At 38.2% G+C, this 21,062-nt stretch overlaps 2 protein-coding genes across 5 annotated transcripts in view; both read right to left on the bottom strand.

Moving 5' to 3' along the window:
• Positions 1 to 484: 484 nt before the first annotated feature.
• Positions 485 to 15,372, bottom strand: MFAP3L (microfibril associated protein 3 like). 3 transcript variants are annotated; one of them, XM_087936419.1, is made up of 3 exons: positions 14,859 to 15,372; positions 7,578 to 7,978; positions 485 to 2,231 (listed from the first exon to the last, which is right to left on the bottom strand). In XM_087936419.1, the coding sequence occupies exons 2-3, from the start codon at positions 7,852 to 7,854 to the stop codon at positions 1,360 to 1,362; spliced, it is 1,149 nt and encodes a 382-aa protein (XP_087792545.1). In that variant the 5' UTR covers positions 7,855 to 7,978; positions 14,859 to 15,372; the 3' UTR covers positions 485 to 1,359. The 3 variants fall into 3 exon arrangements, with proteins under 3 accessions (XP_087792545.1, XP_026555413.2, XP_087792544.1); XM_026699628.2 differs by having other exon boundaries at positions 485 to 2,234; positions 14,859 to 15,371; XM_087936418.1 differs by lacking the exon at positions 14,859 to 15,372 and adding an exon at positions 14,284 to 14,675 and having other exon boundaries at positions 485 to 2,234.
• A 2,549-nt stretch (positions 15,373 to 17,921) lies between these two features.
• The window catches only part of AADAT (aminoadipate aminotransferase), a 28,710-nt gene continuing 25,569 nt past the window's right edge, over positions 17,922 to 21,062 (bottom strand). Inside the window, exons 12-14 of one of the 2 annotated variants that reach the window (XM_087936416.1) lie at positions 19,981 to 20,087; positions 19,793 to 19,894; positions 17,922 to 18,600 (exon numbers count right to left, since the gene is read on the bottom strand). In XM_087936416.1, coding sequence (XP_087792542.1) covers positions 18,559 to 18,600; positions 19,793 to 19,894; positions 19,981 to 20,087 — 251 coding nt within the window. In that variant the 3' untranslated portion in view covers positions 17,922 to 18,558. Of the gene's footprint in view, positions 18,601 to 19,792; positions 19,895 to 19,980; positions 20,088 to 20,209; positions 20,351 to 21,062 lie in introns of those variants that run through there. The other variant, XR_015744151.1, reaches the window with a different exon arrangement.

The raw sequence follows: 21,062 nt of genomic DNA, 5'->3' as shown, positions 1-21,062 counted from the left end.
CACTCTGTTGAGAGAAGGCTGTTCAATTTTGACATAGATGGCCTCTTTGATCCCTTTTTCAAACCAGAGGTTCTCTCTGTCCAAAATGTGGAATTTGCTGTCTTCAAAAAGAGGGGCCTTTGTCTTTTAAATACAGACGGACTTCTGAAGCTAGTCCTGATGGGCTTGTTCCCCTATGTTATGCCATGCATTTATGAAGTGGTGGTTTTGTTTCCCCAATGTACTGATCTACACATGGCTCACTGCATTGTACTGCATATACAACGTTGCTCAGTTTGTATGTGGGTGCTTTATCCTTGGGGTACACAAGCTTCTGCCTTAATGTATTTTGGGGTTTGAAGCGTGCACTATGTTGTGTGGGCTGAAGATCCTCCTGAGCTTTTCCGATATTCCTGCAATGTATGGAATGACAATGTTGTTTAGTTTACTGTTCTCTTTGTTGTATGTTATGGAGAAGCTCCTGCTGGGTCTTTTTTTGGGGGGGGGATTTGATGAAGGCCGACTTGGGATAGCTACACTGAGGGCCTCTTTGATGTGTTTCGATCTCCCCCCCACAATCTTTGTTGGTAGGCAGGCCTTCAGCTCAGTGATGTAGGTTATGATGACTCCCATTTTGTGCTTGTATTGGGATAATGGGTAGCTATCTTGAGACTTTCTGCCTAGAGACCAGCTACTGTCTTGTGAAAGAAAGAAGTAGCCAATTATCCTGTTTGTGAAGAAAATAATTACTTTCTTCTATTAAATTAAAAAAAAACCCAAAAGATATACTGCTTTAAATATAAACTATCAGATGAAATAAATGTAAGACAATGGTGTCTTACACATTTTAGTTTGGCTACTGGAATGTTCTTCATGTACAATATTTGAATATACAAAAGTACACAAAGGAATAATAGATGAAAATGAAAAATACACCATTTTTTGGTTTATGTAATTTAGCATTAGGTATTATAGCATCTTGCTAATATAGACCTTATCAAGAGCTCACCTGACTTCAACAGCTTTGCTCTGAAATGGAATGTTCCTAGTGAGAATTTTAAGATCTTATTTCTAAGTGGTAAACACAATTTCTAGATGTTCTTGCACGCAACTGAATCCTAATTCATTATCTGAGGTGTTTTGTGAGCTAAAATAATTTAATTAAAACTTCCCTGGATCAAAAAAAGTAATTAAATATTAGTGTCATAGAAATTATTATATCAGGTGTCTCAGCTAAATATACTGCACAGTATATAATGAGGAAGAATTTATCAAGAAACCCATAGTCATTTTTGCAATTATGGTGTTCAGATAAGGCTTATCAACCCTGCCACCTCATTTTATCACTATGTTTATCAATATACATTTGCTGATAAATGTTCATAAATGGGTTTCATACATAGTACATGTGTCCTTGCTGCTTCCCACAATTGTCTCTGTTGAGTTGAATTCAGTAGAAGGGTCCAAGACCAGGTCACTAGGTTGTGCCTGTATCTGGCACAACTTCTTCTCTTCTTTCTCTTCTTTCATTTCTAAAACTATACTATCCTGTGTTGGGTGAACAATACAGTCCTTCTTAGTTAACTGGTGAACTGAGACTTTTATAGCGATCTTGAGTGGTGGTTCATGCAAAGAAGATGCATCTGAATCAGCGGCAAAAGAGTCACTACGCTTTAGGGGACTGGAAATCATGTACGTTTCATCAGGGTCCGTGATCCCTTGCCCCACAGCTGATTGTCGCACAAATTTATGGCCTTGTTCCTCTAATTTGACTACTTCCATGATTTCTTCCATGATAGTTCTACAATTCATAATAAGAGGTGGTAGTGGAACGCTTCTAGCTAATTCCTCAATGTAGCGGGCAAACTCCATGGTCTTAAACTGGGTTACTTTGGCAAGCTCAAGAGTTTTTGCTGAAGTGATGATTGGGATGCGCTTAGCAATCTCAAAAGCTTTTTGCAGCTTTTCAGCTCCTTCCGTCCGAAAAAAATCATTGATTGCTTTCTCAGTCTTTTTCAAGTGGCTACTCATCATGCATAGCCTAGTAATGTTTAAGATCAAAACAACTGTAAATGCTACAAGACATACAATCATGTAGTAGATCCCCATGTCTCCAGCGGTAAATACAACCCTCAGGGTGACAGTATTATTCATTTTGCCATAGATGTTAGAAGCAACACATGTGTATTTTCCTCGATCTTCAAATGACACACTGGTAATATTTAGTTGCCCGCTATTGAGAATCCATTTTCCTGCTGGAAAGAAGTGAGAATTAATTAGTGAAATGTATCACAACACGTTCAAGTAACTGATTCAAAGACATCTTATAATATGCCTACAATATTCTGTAATAACTGCTGCTAAGAAACTTGAATCTTGGCCATTAATTAGGTCTAGTAAATACCCCAAACTGTTTGGCCAAGGTTGCCATAGATAGAATGTCCCATGATATTGCTAGGTTGTAAAACCGTGTAGGTTCCCAAGCAAAATTATCCCTTAAATCATTCTGTGACTATCTTGCACACATTTCTAATGATTTTAAAGTCATCTAATCTGAAGGAAATCTTATGGTTTCTTTTGTGTAGGTAAGGGACTGTAAATGATTGGTATATAAGCAAAAAAGTAATCTGTTCCTATAAATTAAGGGCAAATAACAAAGGACTTTGATGTATTTCTGGACTTAAGTCCAAATAAATCAGTATTTTATTGCACATTTATTTCAAAAGATGCTTACATTTATTTTGACACAATAGAGGCATAACAATACAGAATATTTATGAGGAATGAGCTGTTTAATGTTTAAGCAAGAGATTCCCTTATACGATAACAGATCAGATTACTTGATTGCCCAAACTCCTATTGTCTATTTTGATTGTCACAGCTCTCTGACACAAGTAAATCTCAGAATTTTATTTCTAATGCTTGGAGTACCCAGGGTATTATCTTACTATTGGTCCATTTAGTTTTGAATTGGTCACAGCTCTGATAGCAGCTCTTCATAATTTTAGATTAAAATCCTTCCTAGTTTTGACCATGTCACATATTTAACTTTCTGGATCAAACTTTGTGCGTCCTATACTATTTAACTGGTATACTTCTTGAAAATTTCCAAGGCCAAAGAGATCACAGTAAAGATCTGGGCTAGGAGAACTATATCAGAAAAGCAACTGAGGGGCATGCTTAAACAATAATGCCAGTCTTTGCACTTTGCCTCACTTGTAACTAACTAAAATACGAATATGTCCTGGCAACCTTTTTATTTGGCTGTGTTTTATTGAGGTTGTCTGTATCTCATCTTTAGTCCATGAACAAATAGCCAGTTTTAAAATAATGTTTCCCTCTTTAAGCCAGCAGACATACATGGCAGTTTCAAACACCTGAAATTGGGTGGCTTTCTAGCCTCAAGTGAATTGTACACTTAGGGTTAATTCCTTTAATCTGTACACACATGTCCTCTCCCTGGGTCTGGATCTTTCTTTGGCTGAAGAAATACTTTTTATTTTTATTTATTTATTTATTTGATCTGTCAATCACTTACAAGATAATAGGTATAAGTATATACATAGTTATGAATACATGAAATGGGTACACATAAGAAAAAATAAAAGAAACAATAGGACAGGGACGGTAAGCACATTGGTGCGCTTATGCACGCCCCCTACAGACCTCTTAGGAAAGGAGTGAGGTCAATAGGAGACAGTCTAAGGTTAAAGTTTTTGGGGTTTGGGGAAGAAACCACAGAGTCAGGTAGAGTATTCCAGACATTGACCACTCTGTTGCTGAAGTTGTATTTCCTGCAATCAAGTTTGGTGCGGTTAACCTTGAGTTTGTATCTATTGTGTGCTCTTGTGTTGTTATGGCTGAAGCTGAAGTATTCATTGACAGGTAAGTCATTGCAATGTATGATTTTATATACCATACTTAGATCAGACCGAAGATGGCGTAATTCAAGGTTTCCTAGGTCTAGAATTTCAAGTCTGGTAGCATAAGATATTCAACAACGAGTAGAGGAGTGGAGAACTCTTCTTGTGAAATATTTCTGGACTTTCTCAACTGTGCTAATATCAGATACGTAATGTGGGTTCCAGACAGATGAGCTGTATTTGAGTATTGGTCTAGCAAATGTTTTGTATGCTCTAGTCAGTAGTGTGATATTACCAGAGTAAAAGCTACATAGGATTAGGTTAACTACTCTTAATGCCTTTTTGGCTATGTAGTTACAGTGGGCTCTAGCACTTAGATCATTAGAGAGGAGTATTCCAAGGTCCTTTACAGAGCTTGGATCATCAACAAGGTCTTGACTATTCAGCTTGTATTTTATTTTCTGATATTTTTTGTCAATATGTAAGACAGAGCATTTATTTGTTGAGATTTGAAGTTGCCATTTGTTTGACCATTCTGATATATAGTCAAGATCTTTTTGAAGGGTAGCAGTATTGTCTGTGGTATTGAACAGCTTTACATCATCAGCAAAGAGAACGCAGTTGCTTTTAATATGATCACAGAGGTCATTTGTGTAGAGTATGAAGAGAGTTCTGGCTACAGGTGTCAATTGCTCCCATACCTGCAGTTCCCTGAAGCCTGTAGAACAGCTAATAGAGATAGGGGCCCGACTCTGTACACAGGAAAACCGGTTTTCTCAAAACCCCATGACCCTGAGTTTGAAGACATGCAGCTCACTAGCTTGACTGTTCAGCTGGTAATCAGCTGTTCTTCAGGCTTGTATTTAGACTGGTTTAGTGTATCAGAACTGGAATTTTGAAAAAGAATGCCAATTCCCTTGTCAAAACAAGGCTAAACTGCTGATCAATGTTGTAATTATCATTCAAAATCCTGGATGAAATTTGTATCTTTGGTTTCTCCTTGCCTTGATAAATATTTCAAGTGAGGGAAGAAATAGCTTCAAAAAGACCCTGTATGGCAAAATAGTAAGGACAGAAGGCCCTCTTGTTAGGAACCATGTTCTGCATGAATACAAATTGAATACAAATCATTGGGGCCTCATGGATTACATCCCAGAGTTTTAAAGGAGCTGGCAGAGGTCATCTCAGAACCACTGCACCACATCTTTCAAAAATCTTGGAGCACTGGGAAACTACCAGAGGACTGGAAAGGAGCTGATGTAGTTCCTATCTTCAAAAAAGGGGAAAAAACAGACCCAGGAAACTACACACCAGTCAGCCTAACATTAATACTCAAGACAATACTGGAAAAGATAATAAAAAATAGATCTGCCAACATCCAGAAACAAGTAAAGTAATAACTAGCAGTCAGCACAGGTTTGTTAAAAACAGATCATGCCAAACCAATCTTATTTCATTCTTCAACATAGCGACTAAATTAGTAGACCAGTGAAATAATGTGAACAAAATATGCTTAGATTTCAACCAAGGCATTCGACAAGGTAGACCACAACCTCCTACTTGGTAAGCTAGAAAAAAGTGGGCTAGATAGCACAACAACCAGATGGATTCGCAACTGGCTGATAAACTACTCAATGAGTAGTCCTTAATGTGTCTAAGTCTACATGGAGGGAAGTAAGCAGTGGGGTGCCACAAGGTTCCATCTTAGGCCCAGCACTCTTCAATATCTTCATTAACGACTTAGATGAGGGAATAGAAGGGTAACTTACCCAATTTGCAGATGATACTAAGCTGGCAGGAATAGCTAATACCCAAGAAGATAGGCTCAAGATCCAGATGGATCTTGACAGACTCGAACACTGGGCCATTATCTAACAAAATGAAATTCAATGTAGAGAAAAGTAAAGCCCTACACTTAGGCAAGAAAAACCAAAAGTACACATATAGACTGGGTGAAACCAGGCTTAATAGCAGTAACTGTGGGAGGGATCTTGGAGTCTTAGTGGACAAACAGCTAAACAGGAGCCAACAGTGTGCAGCCGCCGCCAAAAAAGCTAATGCAATCCTTAAATTGCATTAATAGAGGGGTACGATCAAGATCAAGTATAATACCACTCTATAAAGCCTTAGTAGGAATTCTGCATCTAGTTTTGGTCACCACACTATAAAAAAGATGTTGAGACTCTAGAAGAAGTGCAGAGAAGAGCAACCAGGATGGTTAGGGGACTAGGGACTAAAACATATGAAGAACGGTTACAGGAACTGGGCAGGACTAGTCTAGTGAAGAAAAGGACCAGGGAAGACATGATAGCAGTGCTCCAATATTTGAGGGGTTGCCACAGAGAGGAAGGGGTCAAGCTATTTTCTAAAGCATCTGTAAGCCAGACAAGGAATAATGAATGGAAACTGAACAAGGAGAGATTTAACCTGGAAATAAGGAGAAACTTTCTGACAACGAGGTTCCATGAGCAGGAACCTATGAGAATATTTTTCTCCCACAAGTCCTCTTCCCATCAATAGGATTTGGCTTCTGGTTTTTGAGTTTGCATACAGCCATCTTAGCAACAACTAATAATACACTTATCTTTAGTAGCATATCTAGAGTCATCTTTTGGACTATCATCCCATCTTTTAACAAGCACGTTCCATACATCAATATATAATTTGTAAATAAGTGATTTTCTTTAATTCACCCGAATCTCAATATCAGTTATAATTAAAGGATAAAAATCACTCTAAACCTTTATCATGTTCTTACCATCACTGCCTTTTACCTATAAATTTATTTATTATTTAATTAATAAATAATTTACAGATACTGTGATATTTCCATGCAGTTTTTAAAATTAATATCACCTGCATGTTTTTTTTTAAGTATGAATACTGCAAGTGCATGGGAATATGGGCAGAATAATCAGGATCAACACTGCAATGGGTAGGATGGCTATAATTCTTCCCTTAACAAAAAGTGATGTTTCTGAATATGTGGTGAGCATTAGGAAGTTAAACACTGTTATTCATCATGATTTCACAGATAAATTAAAAAGAATAAGATAAGTAAAATAATAAGTAACAGCAATAGCCAGAATCAACATGATTGGGATTAAAGACTGGTCCTAATCTGAGTGATTTGATGTGTGGTGTGATATAAGGCACCCATGGTACACAAATTTATGATTTATGTCTATAATAGCAATAGCACTTAGACTTATATACCATTTCACAGTGCTTTTACAGCCCTCTATAAGTGGTTTACAGAGTCAATATATTGCCCCCAACACTCTGGGCCCTCATTTTACCCACCTCAGAAGGATGGAAGGCTGAGCCAACCTTGAGCCTGGCGGGATTCGAACTGCCAAATTGCAGTCAGCAGAAGTAGTCTCCAGTACTGCATTCTAACCATTGTGCCACTGTGGCTCTTATAAACAGTTAATGGACGTACAAATCTTTTATACGTAGTTATAGAGACAACTTTCTCAGCTCTATCAGCATTCTCTAAAATATGCAGATTAAGTTTAGGAAAAGAATCTTCCTGTTGATAGTTGCCTCAGTCTATCAAGTATATTTAAAACTTTGCATTTATTTACCTTGAATAAATACTATTGAATCCATTTACTCATTTACCATGAGTAAATAGAGAAAATCAAATTTACAATAGTTGGTGCTTTTAAGGCAATATTGCATGAATTCAATATGTTTGCATAGATTGCATAGAAAAACATCTGAAAACTGTACCTCTGTCACCATCTTCTTTCACCAAATGGCCATTTGAGTTGTACCACTTGTACACTGGTTGTGGATAACCTTGAACATTGCAGTCAATCAAGGCACTATAACCTTCCTTGACTATGATATGGTCAATTCTGGAGATTATCATCGGTACAGATCCTGTCAGCAGGTCTGTGTAATTTAAAGTGCTGTTAATGACATCTTCAGCAGTTGTCCATACTGCTAATAAATTGAAAACATGAAAGATGGTCCAGTAGTACAAAACAAGGTGGCTCTTGAACATGTTCACCTGTCTTCAAATATATCTGCCAATCACAATTAGTGGACCTGGAACTGGGAAATATACCAGGCTGGAGCAGCCTATCAAATTTGATCCCTCAAATTTCAAAAGCAAACAAAATCTAGACCTGCAAAATAAAACAAGTTATAGCAATAAAAATAGACATAGCAGAAGTAGTTAAAGCAATTTTGATTTAAACTAATAATCTATCTCAGAACTCATTGTTTCAAAAGTTTAATATTCAATGTTAGTGCTATCACAACTCCTGATATTTTTGCTGCTTTTTTGTGTATTGTCTGATACAATTTCAATGACAGAAAAACACTGTTTTGTTCAGATCAGTGATTTTAATTTTTAAAAATATCAGAAATAATGTTTCTTTTTAAAAAAAAATCTAAAGGAACAAAACAAAAATGATTTTTACAATTGAGTTCATATCACTAACATTGTGTCGGATTAAAGATTAATGTAACAGAAATGAATGTTCTTAACTAATCTACTTATGCCAAAATGCATATCTAAAATGTCTCAGGTTATGCTAGATGAAAAAACTGTAATACACATGTAATATGAACGTAAACATTTTGTGTACATGATACAATGTAGCTAAGGGTTTAGCATGTATTTCAAATAGATTCTTTACATGTTTTTTTTATTTGTACAATATTTTAGCAAACATCTATCCAAACAAAGAGCTTTCCACTGGAAATAAGCTAGGATGTTTGATAGAGTTCAATTTGTGTGCAGTTCTTTTAAATAGATATACTATGGATAATAGTATTAATGTCAAAATAATTTTATAGCTGTATATTGCATATATTTCAAAGAATATCCTTACATAGTTTGCATTTGATCATCATACAAAAAGAATTTAGTATCATCCCACTTCTGTTGCTTAAACATAAGAGTAACTGGTTTGTTAGTCAGCATAATTCTCAGTGAAGACATGTGAGAGAATAGGGAAGGGAACATTAAAGTCCTGCTTTGCATATAAAATATCCTTGGTTTGGTGTGTGTCATTGCCAGTTAAAGAGATCTCAGTTGGCAGGGTTATTGGCTAGAAAAATCAATGGTCTGTTCAGGTGGCTGTAATAATATTTCTTTCCTAGAACTGCATACAGGTAAGCCTCAGCTTACAGTAGTTCATTTAGTGACCATTCAAAGTTACAACGGCACTGAAAAAAGTGACATGACCGTTTTGCCACGCTTATGACGATTGCAACATCACCATGGTCATATGATCAAAATTCAGATATTTGGCAACTGATTCATATTTATGACGATTGCAGTGTCCCGGAGTTATGTAATCTCCTTTTGCAGCTTTCTGACAAAAGAAAGTCAATGAGGAAACCAGATTCACTTAACAAACTTGTTACTAAATTAACAACTGAAGTGACTCACCTAACAAATGTGGCAAGACAGATGGTAAAATGGGGCAAAATTTATTTAACAAATGCCTGACTTAGCAACAGAAATTTTGGGCTCAGTTGTGGTCGTAAATCGAGGACAACCTGTATTACTTCTCTGTTGCTTTCGGCTGCAACAGCCTCCTTTAATGCTGATGAACATGTTTAATTCAACATAGATGGTCCAGAATGGTCTATCAGCTGTTCCATCTGGTTCTGTACTGTTCTGGGCAGGTGAGATATGTCCAAATAAAATACTGGGTTTATGGGGCTCATTGGGGATCAGAGGCAGTCTTAGAAATAAAAATTATAGAAGAATAGGGTGTTTTGTCAAGATGTTAGATGACCAGAAAACCTGGGGATGTGGAGAAATTTAATGGATTGTATTTCATGTAGAGGGTTGTTTATGAAATTTATGTTAAACAGAACAACTGTATGCAAAAAAAGAGAAATTTTTTTGTTTAAATTTTATTTGATTAAAATCTTATTTTATGTCAATTTAGCTGATTTGTTTTTTATAAATGTCCTGTAAGTTTTGTGAATACTATAGCTGCATAAATCACCTGGATTTATTTACAGTCATGTTTATTTACAATGACAAGCAAATCACATTTCCAGTTTAGTGCACAAAGACAGTATTCTGGAAACAGCTGTATCTCTTTATTAGATATTTGTTTAACTCACAGGAATACCCAAGACTATGATGATTGTGAGTGCAGCTGCTTCTTCTCAGCTGCAGTGTCTGAGTCACACATACAAAACAACCCAAGCATTTAAATCCTTCCTATTGTAAAGGAAGTAGTAGTTAAAGTAGTTAAAAGCCTTCAGTGATGTGAGCAGCCACAACTTCTGAGGGCAAGCTGTTCCACTGGTTAATTGTTCTCATTGCTAGGTAATTTCTCCTTAGTTCTAAGATTGCTCCTCCCTTTGATTAGCTTCCATCTATTGTTTTTTGTCTTGCTTTCTGGTGCTTTGGAACATAGGTCACCCCTCTTCTTTTTTGTAGCTGCCCCTCAAATATTGGAACACTGCTACATTGATGCCTCTAATCCTTCTTTTCATTAGACTATTTTAGTCTAGTGTAGTCTAGTGAATATAAACTAGTCTGTTCTATAGACTAGTCTCTATTCACTAGACCAGGGTGTCAAACTTGATTTCATTGAGGTGTTGGTGGTGGTGTTTGACCTTGGGGAGCCGGGATAAGCGTGGCTAGCTCAACGTCACTCGTGTTGGGGACTTTGCCAGCTCCATTTTCAGCTGTGACAGCCTCCTGCAATGCTCTGCCAGCAAAAACAAGAGGAAGGCAGCTCTACTAAGCTCTGTTTTCTCTGGTAGAGGCACGGTGGGCTGGTCCTTCACTGTTTCCACGCTAGCCCTATGGGCCAGATCTTAGAACTCTGTGGGCCAGATCCAGCCCAAGGGCCTTGAGTTTGACAACCCTGCACTAGACTATGTTAGACTAGACCAGGGGTCGCCAATCTTTTGGACCTCAGGGACCACCAAACTCCTAATTTTAGATCCCAGGGACCACTAACCGGTTCTGTGGGTGTGACCTAATTTGTGGGTGTGGTTTGGTGGTCATGTGACTGGCTGGACAATGCCATGAGTCTGCACTGAATTTGCTTGCAAGCAAACCTTCAGTCTTAAGGGAAGCAGAGCTGAAGGTCTAAAGACTAGTTAGAAAGCAAGAAATCCAACCATTTCCTGCTTCCTAGCTAATCTAAATCTGATGGTTGGAGAAAGGAAAAATAGCAATTTTAGCAGGCAAGTTTGCCGGGTAAGGAGTGAGTGGGTGGGGAGCATTCCTGAGGGCCATGTGGGCGGCGCAGCCTTGTGTTTCTGCACAGCCTGGATTAATTGCTTTGGGAGGGTGCTCTGGGTGTGAGATTTCTCTGTGGCCGACCAAAATTTTCTCAAGGCCCATGGCCCACTGGTTGGCGACCGCTGGACTAGACTATAGGATATTATGTACAGTATGACATGGTCAAGCTTCCTTACAGATGATTTTCTTTTTTGTTTTGCACACACAATCCTGTCACCAATCATTGAAGAAAAGCTTTAGTAATTAATATTTTGGTCAGTTCTGACTAAAATTTAACATTCTTGAACATTTTTTTCATTTTTATGCAACAGAAGGTACTTATTTAATTTTCCCGTATTTTATTTTTATTTCATAAAATACATGAGTGAAATTATTAATTTTTTGCTTAGGATCATAAATGTTAGAAATAATTTGAAATGAGTTATAATGAATTCAAGTTAATTTCAAGTTAACCATTTCAAGTTAATAATTAAATATTGTAGGTTCCCATTAACTTTTCTTGTTTTTTCCAGAATCTATTAAGTTTCTAAGTGGCAATTAATTTTCCCAACCCTTTATGAGCTTTCGTTTGGGGAACGATTTATGTTTATGATTGCTCTTTAGTATAATATAACACTACTCTTAATTATGTCCTTGGCATTCCAGGCAGACCAGACTGAGGGCTCTGAAGAAGTTTAGATGGCATAATGGAATCTTCTGTATGTGTTTTGCTACTAAATAATTGGAGAGAAATTATATTTTTTTTAATGTTTTTTAATCAATTGAGCATTTCCCAATATCTAATTTGATAAGCCATAGTAACTGAAATATCTTTCACCAATCCTTATATAGCAAAATAACAGATTGGAATTGGAAGAGACATTGGAGGTCTTCTGGTGTAACCCATTAGAGGTCTTCTGGTGTAACCCACTGCAAAAGCAGTAGACCCTATACCAGGGGTCTTCAAACTTGATAGCTTTAAGACTTGTGCACTTCAACTCCCAGAATTCCTCCTCCAGTCATGTTAGCTCAGGAATTTTGGGAGCTGTAGTCCACAAGTCTTAAACTTTTCAAACAAGTTTGAAAACCCTTGCCCTATACCATTCTAGACAAATGGCTGTCGAATCTCTTCTTAAAAACCTCCAGTGATGGAGCACCCACAACTTCTACCTGTAGGAAAGTTTAAGTTCCCAGGCTCAAAGTTTGAAATGTCCAGTTTAAATAAAACATCAGGAACAAAAGGATGGGAAATAGCCTAAATCCATTTTCCATGCATAGAACTGTACCGTTGTTCCTCTTTTCTGAAATTCTTTCCTTAAATAATTTTGCTCCTAGAACCCTGCTTTGAGGCTTATTATCAAATCCCATTTCAAAAAAAATATTTTGAGAACTTTACTGTGTATTAATGCTTCCCTCTCCCCTTTAGATGGCACTTTACTCTTACATTATAATTATTTATTATGACAGCTTGGTTCCTATGATAAGTTGATTTAGGAAATTTCATGGAGATTAAGCTTCCTTGATTCCCTTTTCTAAAAAACTCCCCTATCTTAGTCCGGTCCCATAATCTCAGGAGCAATTATTCTTTTATCTAGGAGAAACAGGTGCTTGCAGGGAGAAGCAGCAATATGCACGGAGAAACTTCCTGAAAAGGATCCAAGGCACAATGTTTAGTGGGTAAGGCAAATAATGGAAACTGATTAATAATCTAAAATAAATATACACCCTACCAAATTTAGTCAGGTGGATGACATTCTGCTCTTACTAAATCGTGCTAAGAATCCCAGCTGTCTCTTTTAGTTGTGAAACAAGTGTTAGCCACCTACAGTTTTTGGCAACCAATAACTGCACCACAGCAAATGTACAGTATATTAATGGTAAAACAAAGAGCAAAATTGTGAAGCATAATGCGCTTCTTAGGTATGCTTTCATATTTGATACCGAGAGAAGCGTGACTGGCCTCGTTTGCACTTATTCTGCCAAACAGGTAATCCTCAATTTACAATCATTCATTTAGCATCTGTCCAAAGTTACTATGACATTGAAAACAGTAACACACAATGATTCTCCACACTTATGACTATAGCACTATTCACACAGTCACATGATCAAAATTTGGATACTTGGTAACTGGCATGTATTTACAACAGTTGCAGTATCCCAGATCTTCCCAGCTGGTTTAGACAAGTAAATCACTTAATGGGGGAATTCATTTAAGGACAGCATAATACATTTAACAACTGCAGAGATTTGTTTAAGGATCATGAGAAAAAGGCCATAAAATGAGGTGTGACTCACTTAATTGCTGTACTTATCAAAGGAAATTCTGGTCCCAATCGTGGTCGTAAGTAGAGGACTATCTGTATTTAATCAACTGAATTTGCCTTGGTCTCAATAAGGGTGAATATCTGGCCAACCTCAATGCTAGTTATCATATTTATTCAGTTTTTCCCCAAGTGAAAACACTGATACCAGTTCAAATATACTTGCTATTGTTTTTTTTTTTTCATGTATTTAATTCCAGCATTGATGCCACCTCATGTCCCTGTTTCTGCATAAAGCTCTGGGACTGTTAAACCAGAGACCCTTTCCCAAATAAGATGTTGCAAGGACAAGCTCTCTTGTCCTTTGCTCTCTTGGAAAGCATCAGAGCCAGAGTGGTTCAGCAGAGGTTAAGGCACTCCCTACTCTTCCGTGTCTATCAATAGAAAAGAAGTCCAAATCGAAGCAGTCTCTCACTTGCTGATCTGCCTGTCTGATATGGGCCTCTTTAGAGTCCCATTGCAGTCTACTTTTAATATTGTGGGGTCCTTGGTGATCTCTGAATCATAATGCCACTCCCTACTAGCGCTGATGATGTTACCCAGTTTGGTAATGAAATGCCTGCAAGGAAACTAACAAGCCCACAGAAGCAAGGACCCCACAATTCAATCCTGAACTTCTATTGGTATTTTTAATATTCTAAAACAGGCACATAGAATCTCTGGCACTCCAGAGGTTGTTGAACTGCAACTCCTAGCATTCACAAACTATTTCAGGCTTTTGGGAATTGTAGCTCTGGAATAGATGGAAGGCAAGTTACCTCCTCTCCCTTGATTTAATTCAAGCCTTCTGGTTGGGAATCAAGTTTTCCTTAAACACAATAAATACATGGCTAGGATTAAGGAGAAAATATTTTGCCCCTCTGCAGCCCTTTCCTACAGACCAACAGGGTTCTTATCTTACAATCTTTTCACAGAACTATCAACTCATATGTTCCTATGCCAGCCCCGGAAATTTTTCTTCTCATTTTCCATTCTCATTAAGTTTCTGAAAGCAGGATGCCTCGTAAGTCTAGTCAAGAGTCAGATGAAGCCAGCCAAACTTCGCTCTAGGAAAGTGGGCAGAACAAAAGGAAAAGAATAGATAACTTATGCCTAATGGTTTAAACGCGGACCCGATTTCATCGCGTCAACTCATTCCCATCACAACTACCGACTCCGTTTTTCGTGAACCCAAACGATGGATTTGGGCGCTGCGCCCGCCGAAGTTGGCACACAAGAACCCACCAAAGAGCCGTCGCTCCCTTCCTCTGCAATCTCGCCCTTTTTATAGTTCTCTTCTTCCCACCCACCTACTACCTTTGCCGGTCGAATCTGTCAGGGAGAGTTGGGAAAGAGGCGAAGGTTCTTTCTCCCTCCTGACTGTCTGGATCAACTCCCACCTCCTTAGCGTGAGGGCGCCCTATCTGCATTGCTCAATGCCGGGACGTTCGGCGATGCCCAGGAGGGATGGAGATCAAACCGGGCAGAAATGTTTACCGAGAGGCAGCTTCGCTGGCCGGTGAGAGTCTTCTTGTCCGCAGCCTTTTTTTCCCCTAGAGCTGCAGTTTAGGCAAATTTGGAAGCTACTTCCGGTCTTTGGGGAGCGCCAGCAGGTGCAGGAGGACTTGCTCTCCCGGGGAACCTCCGCGCGTTGCACCCTTCTGACTCGCGCTTCTGCCGCCGCCACCGTCCCTGCTGCCTTGCGCTCTCTCTCCCGCGCGCTCCCAGCCAAGGCTGCAGAGACTGAGCTCCCCGGACTCAAGCTTGCACAAGTAGGTCAGAGAGGCACTGAGCATGCTCGCCGTTGAGCCAGGCTGCTGTGGAACTGCTCAGGAGTTACCCTCTGCCTCTTTCTTTTCGTCCCCAGCGAAGGTCACACCGGTGTTTAGATGCGGGAGTGAAGGACGATGGGGGGAGGCTTAGGCCCCGGGGAATTCTTTCCCCTCAGATAAGGCGCAGAAGAGACAGCATCTAACGTGTAGCGCCGCGCTGTTAGTAGATGGATCGTAAGATACGATGGAGGTACTTTAAAATGTATCTCTGTATGCGGTCATTCGGCTGTTAGCGCATTTGCTTTTTATTCAGCAGAGGCGAGTTTGGTCAGTTTTCTTTCTTTCTTTCTTTTCTTTCTTTCTTTTTTTCTCTTTTCTCTCTTCCCTCCCAAACTCCTTCCATCTCTCTCTCTCTTTTTATCTATCTATCTGTCTGTCATCTATCCATCCATCCATCCATCCGCTGCCATTGTTGTTGTTCTGGCAACTCTATTGTACATTTCAATTAAAAATCTACCCAATTTAAAAAAGAATGACCAGCAACTAATCCGTTTCAGTTATCTCATTTTACAGCAGGGGTGTCAAACTCGATTTCATTGAGGGCCAGATCAGCATTGTGGTTGTCCTCGGGAGCCTGGGGCAGAAGGGGTTGGGCCATAAGTGCCCAGGCATAGCCCAGGAGTGTGGCCAGCTCGACATTGCTTCCCAGGGGGGGAACCTTGTGGAGGCCAGGTGGGGTTGGGAGGGAACCCAGGGGTCTCTGGCAGGCGGGGCTGTGGAGAATTGTCCTGCAGGATGAGGCGAGGCAGGGAGCAGGGTGGGGTGCCCCCATCATGAGGCAAGGTAAGGGGATGAGATTGCTGCTGCCAGAAACTGTTGGCTACCGTGCACTCATCGGCCTTTGTGGCAGGGGCTGATGGTTTCTAGCAGCAGACGCAGCCTGCTGGCCTTTCAGCTGGCAACTCTGCAGCCCCGGAGCCCGCTGCCACCACCAGACTGGCCGTCGAAGCAGCAGGCATGGTGGCAGCATCAACAGCAGGTGGGGGGAGGCATGTGATACAGACTACTGGATTCGTTTACTCATCCCACTGACTTTTTGCTTACATTTGGGAGCTGCTGGTGGCCTAAATGGTGGCAGTGGCCCACAGCGGTGCAGAAGTACATCAGGCGCGCAATGGGAATGCGCTCCATGTGCAGGCCAAGGGCAAAACTTGCAAGGGGGCTGAGGCGATGACCAGTATTGACCAAAATTGGATGCAATATTCTAAGTGGACTTAGACACAAAGCCAGCAGAATGACTAGTTTTGCTCACTCCATTCTAGGAAGAAAGCCGGGGCAAACCTCAAAATATGGCCAAGAAAACTTGAAAAATTAATCTTGGCAGTTACCAGGAGTCAACACTTACTTACCCAGACACAACTCCTCCGTCTTTTTGGGGTGTGTGCGTGCTTTGGAGCAGCAATCTTCATGTGGTTGGAGGTCCTGGGCATGGCATTGTAATCTAAGTGTCACTTCATTTGTATGTTTTAATATGTACACAGAGAAAAACACAGGAATTGGATTGGAATACTGTGTTTGCCATCTTGCAGATGTTTACACCCATCCCTATAGCCACCCCTGTCTGACAGTTGTTGGTACCTGGCAGTCTTGTCTTATAATGCAGGATTTCTAAGACATCTCATCACTTCAGAGAACTTAAGATTTTTCTGTTTCAGGTTGCACCCAGGAATGGCTTAATGCCAGAGGATTTAAGAGATGTGAAGTTGACTACAGCCATTAACAGGTCAATTGATGCTAGGCATGAAAGGGTAGAATGAGATCTAGTGACATACTGAATAACAGAAGTAATTTGGAGAACAAATTATCTTCTTCAATAGTTTTCCCATCACTGTCTTATAGTTTCAGATATCTGCTTATTTTTAATCTATAGCAATATCTCAGCTTTAGGAATTATCGATTAGTTAATAGCACTTAGACTTATAAGCCATTCTATAGTGCTTTACAGCCCTCTCTAAGCAGTTTACAGAGCCAGCATATTGTCCCCAACAATCTGGTACCTCATTTTACCCACTTCGGAAGGATGGAAGGCTGAGTCAACCTTGAGCCTGGTGGGATTTGAACTGCCAAACTGCAGGCAGATGGCTGTCAGCAGAGGTAGCCTGCAGTACTGCACTCTAACAACTGTACCACCGAGGCTCAGTATTCTTCTCTAGTAATCCTAGAGAAGAAAGCATAATTGTTAAAAAAAGTATCCTCATGAAAGTATCAGCATTTCTATTTTAAAGTACTAAAAAGTATGACAAATAAATGCACTGGTAGTGCAAAAGAATTTTTGACTTTTCTTGGCTCTTCAACTAAGCCAGTTTTGCTTGGCCGATAGCCAGGCGGAGGAAGTATTTCTCTTCTCATAAGTATTATATGACCTGACTTCTATAATTTAATTATTGGGTATTAAAATATGCATCCTGAAAATAAAGCTCTATGTACTCTCAGAAAAAATAGGCACAATGTTATTTATTGATATAGGTGTTTGTTTTTCTAGACCAGAGGATGGGAATTTTATAGTTGAGTAGAAGGAAACTCAGTAAAATGTAAATATAATTTTTTATAAATAATATAAAATATCCTGCTTTTACACACTGAAATTTTATACATTGAAATGAAGGAGGTTTGTTTTCTTAATCCAAAATTTTAAGTATAGGAGATCAGGATTTCCATGGAAAACATTGCTGTGCAAGAATTCCTACAACATCAAATACACCCTTTAATTTATAAGAAATAAACACCATTATAGAATGAAGTATTTAATTTAAATCGGTCAAAAATAAAGTTGCTCATATTAGAGAATCTATTCTCAAATTCTGCTCATTCTTACATGTAAAAATGTGGTTTCCTTGAGTTCCAAGTTTCCATTTGCAGAAAACGTTCTTCCACTTAATTTTGTTTTAAACTTCAAAATAATATATTAATACAAAACATACAGTAGATTTAAGAGAATTTCTGAAAGAACCATGACAAGTATTAGAAGACACAGAACATTATTAAAAGAAATTAAATCAATTCGTCAGAAATAAGCCTGATTTTGAAATGTATAATGCTTACCTTCAGGGAGAATACTAAGACAAAACAAGAGCATCCCCGTGAAATCTGAAAAGTATTAAAACTTTGGTGATTTCAACCTGAGTAAAGTTTTGTGGCAAACTAATTAATAGGTAAGTTTTGCATGTATTCATACAATGTTTTGAGATGTTAGTGTACATTTTAAAATTCTTCATCACATATATTGTGATATTGTTAATGTACATAAACAATTCTTTATCACATATATTCTGTATCATTGTATATTCTGTACAGCTGGAGAAATATTTTTTAAAAGTTTTATCTTGTAATCCTCTAGCTTCTTAAGGATTTTTCATTTAACAAAATCATACAGCTTCTTTAATGAGGCCAGCCAATCTTTGGAAACCCTGTAACAAAAACAAGAATAACTACTATTTATATGACATGAATCAGTAAAAAGTTGTGGTATAAATAAGGCTAGTTTGCAAAAACAAAGTTTGAAAGATACAGTGAATACTGATGATATTGTAAATTAGATTTAGCTGTATTTCCTTTTATCTCATCCATTTAATTTCTGCAGCCTACTATTTTGTACTTTTATTTTGTATAATATTGTTTATTCCTAAAAATAATAGTGGGTATATAATTATAATAAGAATAGCGTTATGAATTATTATAATACCAAAATAAAACCAATAATATTTTGAGCCTTATTTTATGGCTCAGAGGGGGCATGAGGCGTGTATGTAAAGGAGATGAAGATTCTTTCCAATGTAGTTTCATCAATATAAATGCAGAAACATGTTGGAATTCCAAGATATGAAATAACTACATAGATGATCCATATGTTACCCAACCTTTTTTCCATTTACCATGAATATTTCTCATGATCAATGCCATATACAAAAAGATACCACCTTGAATGTGCACTGAATTGTTTCATGTAATGCCTATGCATACATTTCTCTTATGTATATTTCTCATTGTCTAAGTGGAATTAAGATTTAGATGAAGAGAAATCACTCTTCTATGCATTGGCACTATTCATGAATTTGAATAGGTAGAATGAAATCTTTTTTAAAAAAATCCTACATTAACTATATTGGTACTATTCCTGGGCAAATTGACTTGATAACTAAATATCTGCAAATGCCTACAATACTTCATGGATATATCTAAATGTACATAGTCTTCAGAAATTCATAGCAAGATTTCATTGTTACATGGAGATGATTCTAATGTTACATAAAAGCAGGATCCTACTACTGCCTATATCAATACCCTACTCTATAAGATTGAATTAACTTTCTAGTCCTTAAAAATTTACAGCAAATAACTAAATCATCCTATCAACATACACATAAAAAGTAACGTAACATACATGAAAGATCCAAATTTAATAGCTCAAATTCAGCTGGTTTCTCACAGAAAGAGGGAAAGACTGAAATTTAATAGAACACTATAACATAATAGATAGATCATCTGTAATGTAATATATAATGTAATCATCAATATATGATGTAATCATCTGTAACATAATAATAATGACTGTGAGTCTGATGAAATGGTAGATGTGGAGACAAGACAAACTTCACTCACCTGATCAATCTGACTTGGAGAAGAGAGAGAGAAGGAGGCCCTGACATGAGAACTGGGATCAGAACTGTTAATATTAAATGAACATCCAGGGACCAGCAACACCTAAAGATTAGAAATTAGAAATTGTTAAAAATTTTATTAGCTCTCTCTCCCCATTTTGTTTTAGGTTCAGTATTTATTTTTCATACTTGTTTCTCCAAAGCTTTTTTCATGATCAGTTCTTGGGTATCAGGAACTCCCTTAATCTTAATCCATAGAAACATTCCAGCAGCAGGGATATGCCAGTCTGCCAGACCTTAAATGAAAGAAATGAAATAGCAGAGTGAAAAACAGGAAAAAAAACATGCCTACCAACAACTAACTGAAGAAATTACTTTAGAAATGCACTGAAGTACAAGTCATGATTTAAAACTTAACTGCATGTGCTGACTTCTTTACCCTATGAATGGGCAGAAAGTAGACTCAGATCTCTTATCAGAGCAGCAAAAATTTCTCCTTTTAAGATAAAGCTGAGGTGAAAAGGCTTTCTCCTTAGCTGCTCTTGTCCGACAAGTTATACTGTGAGAAAGAACAGGTTGAGGAAAACTCATCAATAGTTTCTAAAAAAAAGATACAACCCAGATACAATCCTGTGACAGGAAGAATAGTATCCTAGACTTCCCTAGGGGGCAAAAAGGGCAAGTACTGGTGATAGGAGGTTCAATTTTTCAGGGAACAGAAATTTTAGTCTGCACACTGAACAGTCAATCTAGAGAGGTATGTTGTCTCCCTGGAGCAAAAATCAAAGATGTAACTCAGTATCTTTCTAAGATAAATCAGCCCCATGGATTACTACCCCTCCTACATATGGGATCCAATGACACAACAATAAATCTGAAAAGAATAACAAGAGATTACAAACAGCTGGGGAAGAAAGTTAAAGAATTAGGAGCACAAATGGTGTTTTCATCTATACTTCTAACAAAAGGGCAACACCCAATGAGGGACCAAAGGATTGTAGAAATGAACCACTGGCTTAAAAACTGGTGCCGTCAAGAGAACTTCTGTCTCCTAGATTCCTGCATGACCTACATGAAGAAGGGCTATGGGATGGAGTGAGCCTCACAAGAATTGGAAAGAATATATTAGGAAAATGAGTGGCTCATCTTATCAGAAGGGCTTTAAACTAAAAGCGAGGGAGGAGAGGGGGGAAATCTTCAAGACCTTTAGAACTTAATTCCAAGCAAAAATCATTAGATAACAAATCATATAAGGAGGTAGGGAGTAAAGA

Source organism: Pseudonaja textilis, chromosome 6 (genome assembly GCF_049901715.1).
Source record: "Pseudonaja textilis isolate UNSWEBS1 chromosome 6, rPseTex1.2, whole genome shotgun sequence".
Lineage (NCBI taxonomy): Eukaryota > Metazoa > Chordata > Lepidosauria > Squamata > Elapidae > Pseudonaja > Pseudonaja textilis.
Note: the sequence above shows the minus strand (reverse complement) of the source record. Positions and strands in the feature narration are given on the sequence as shown.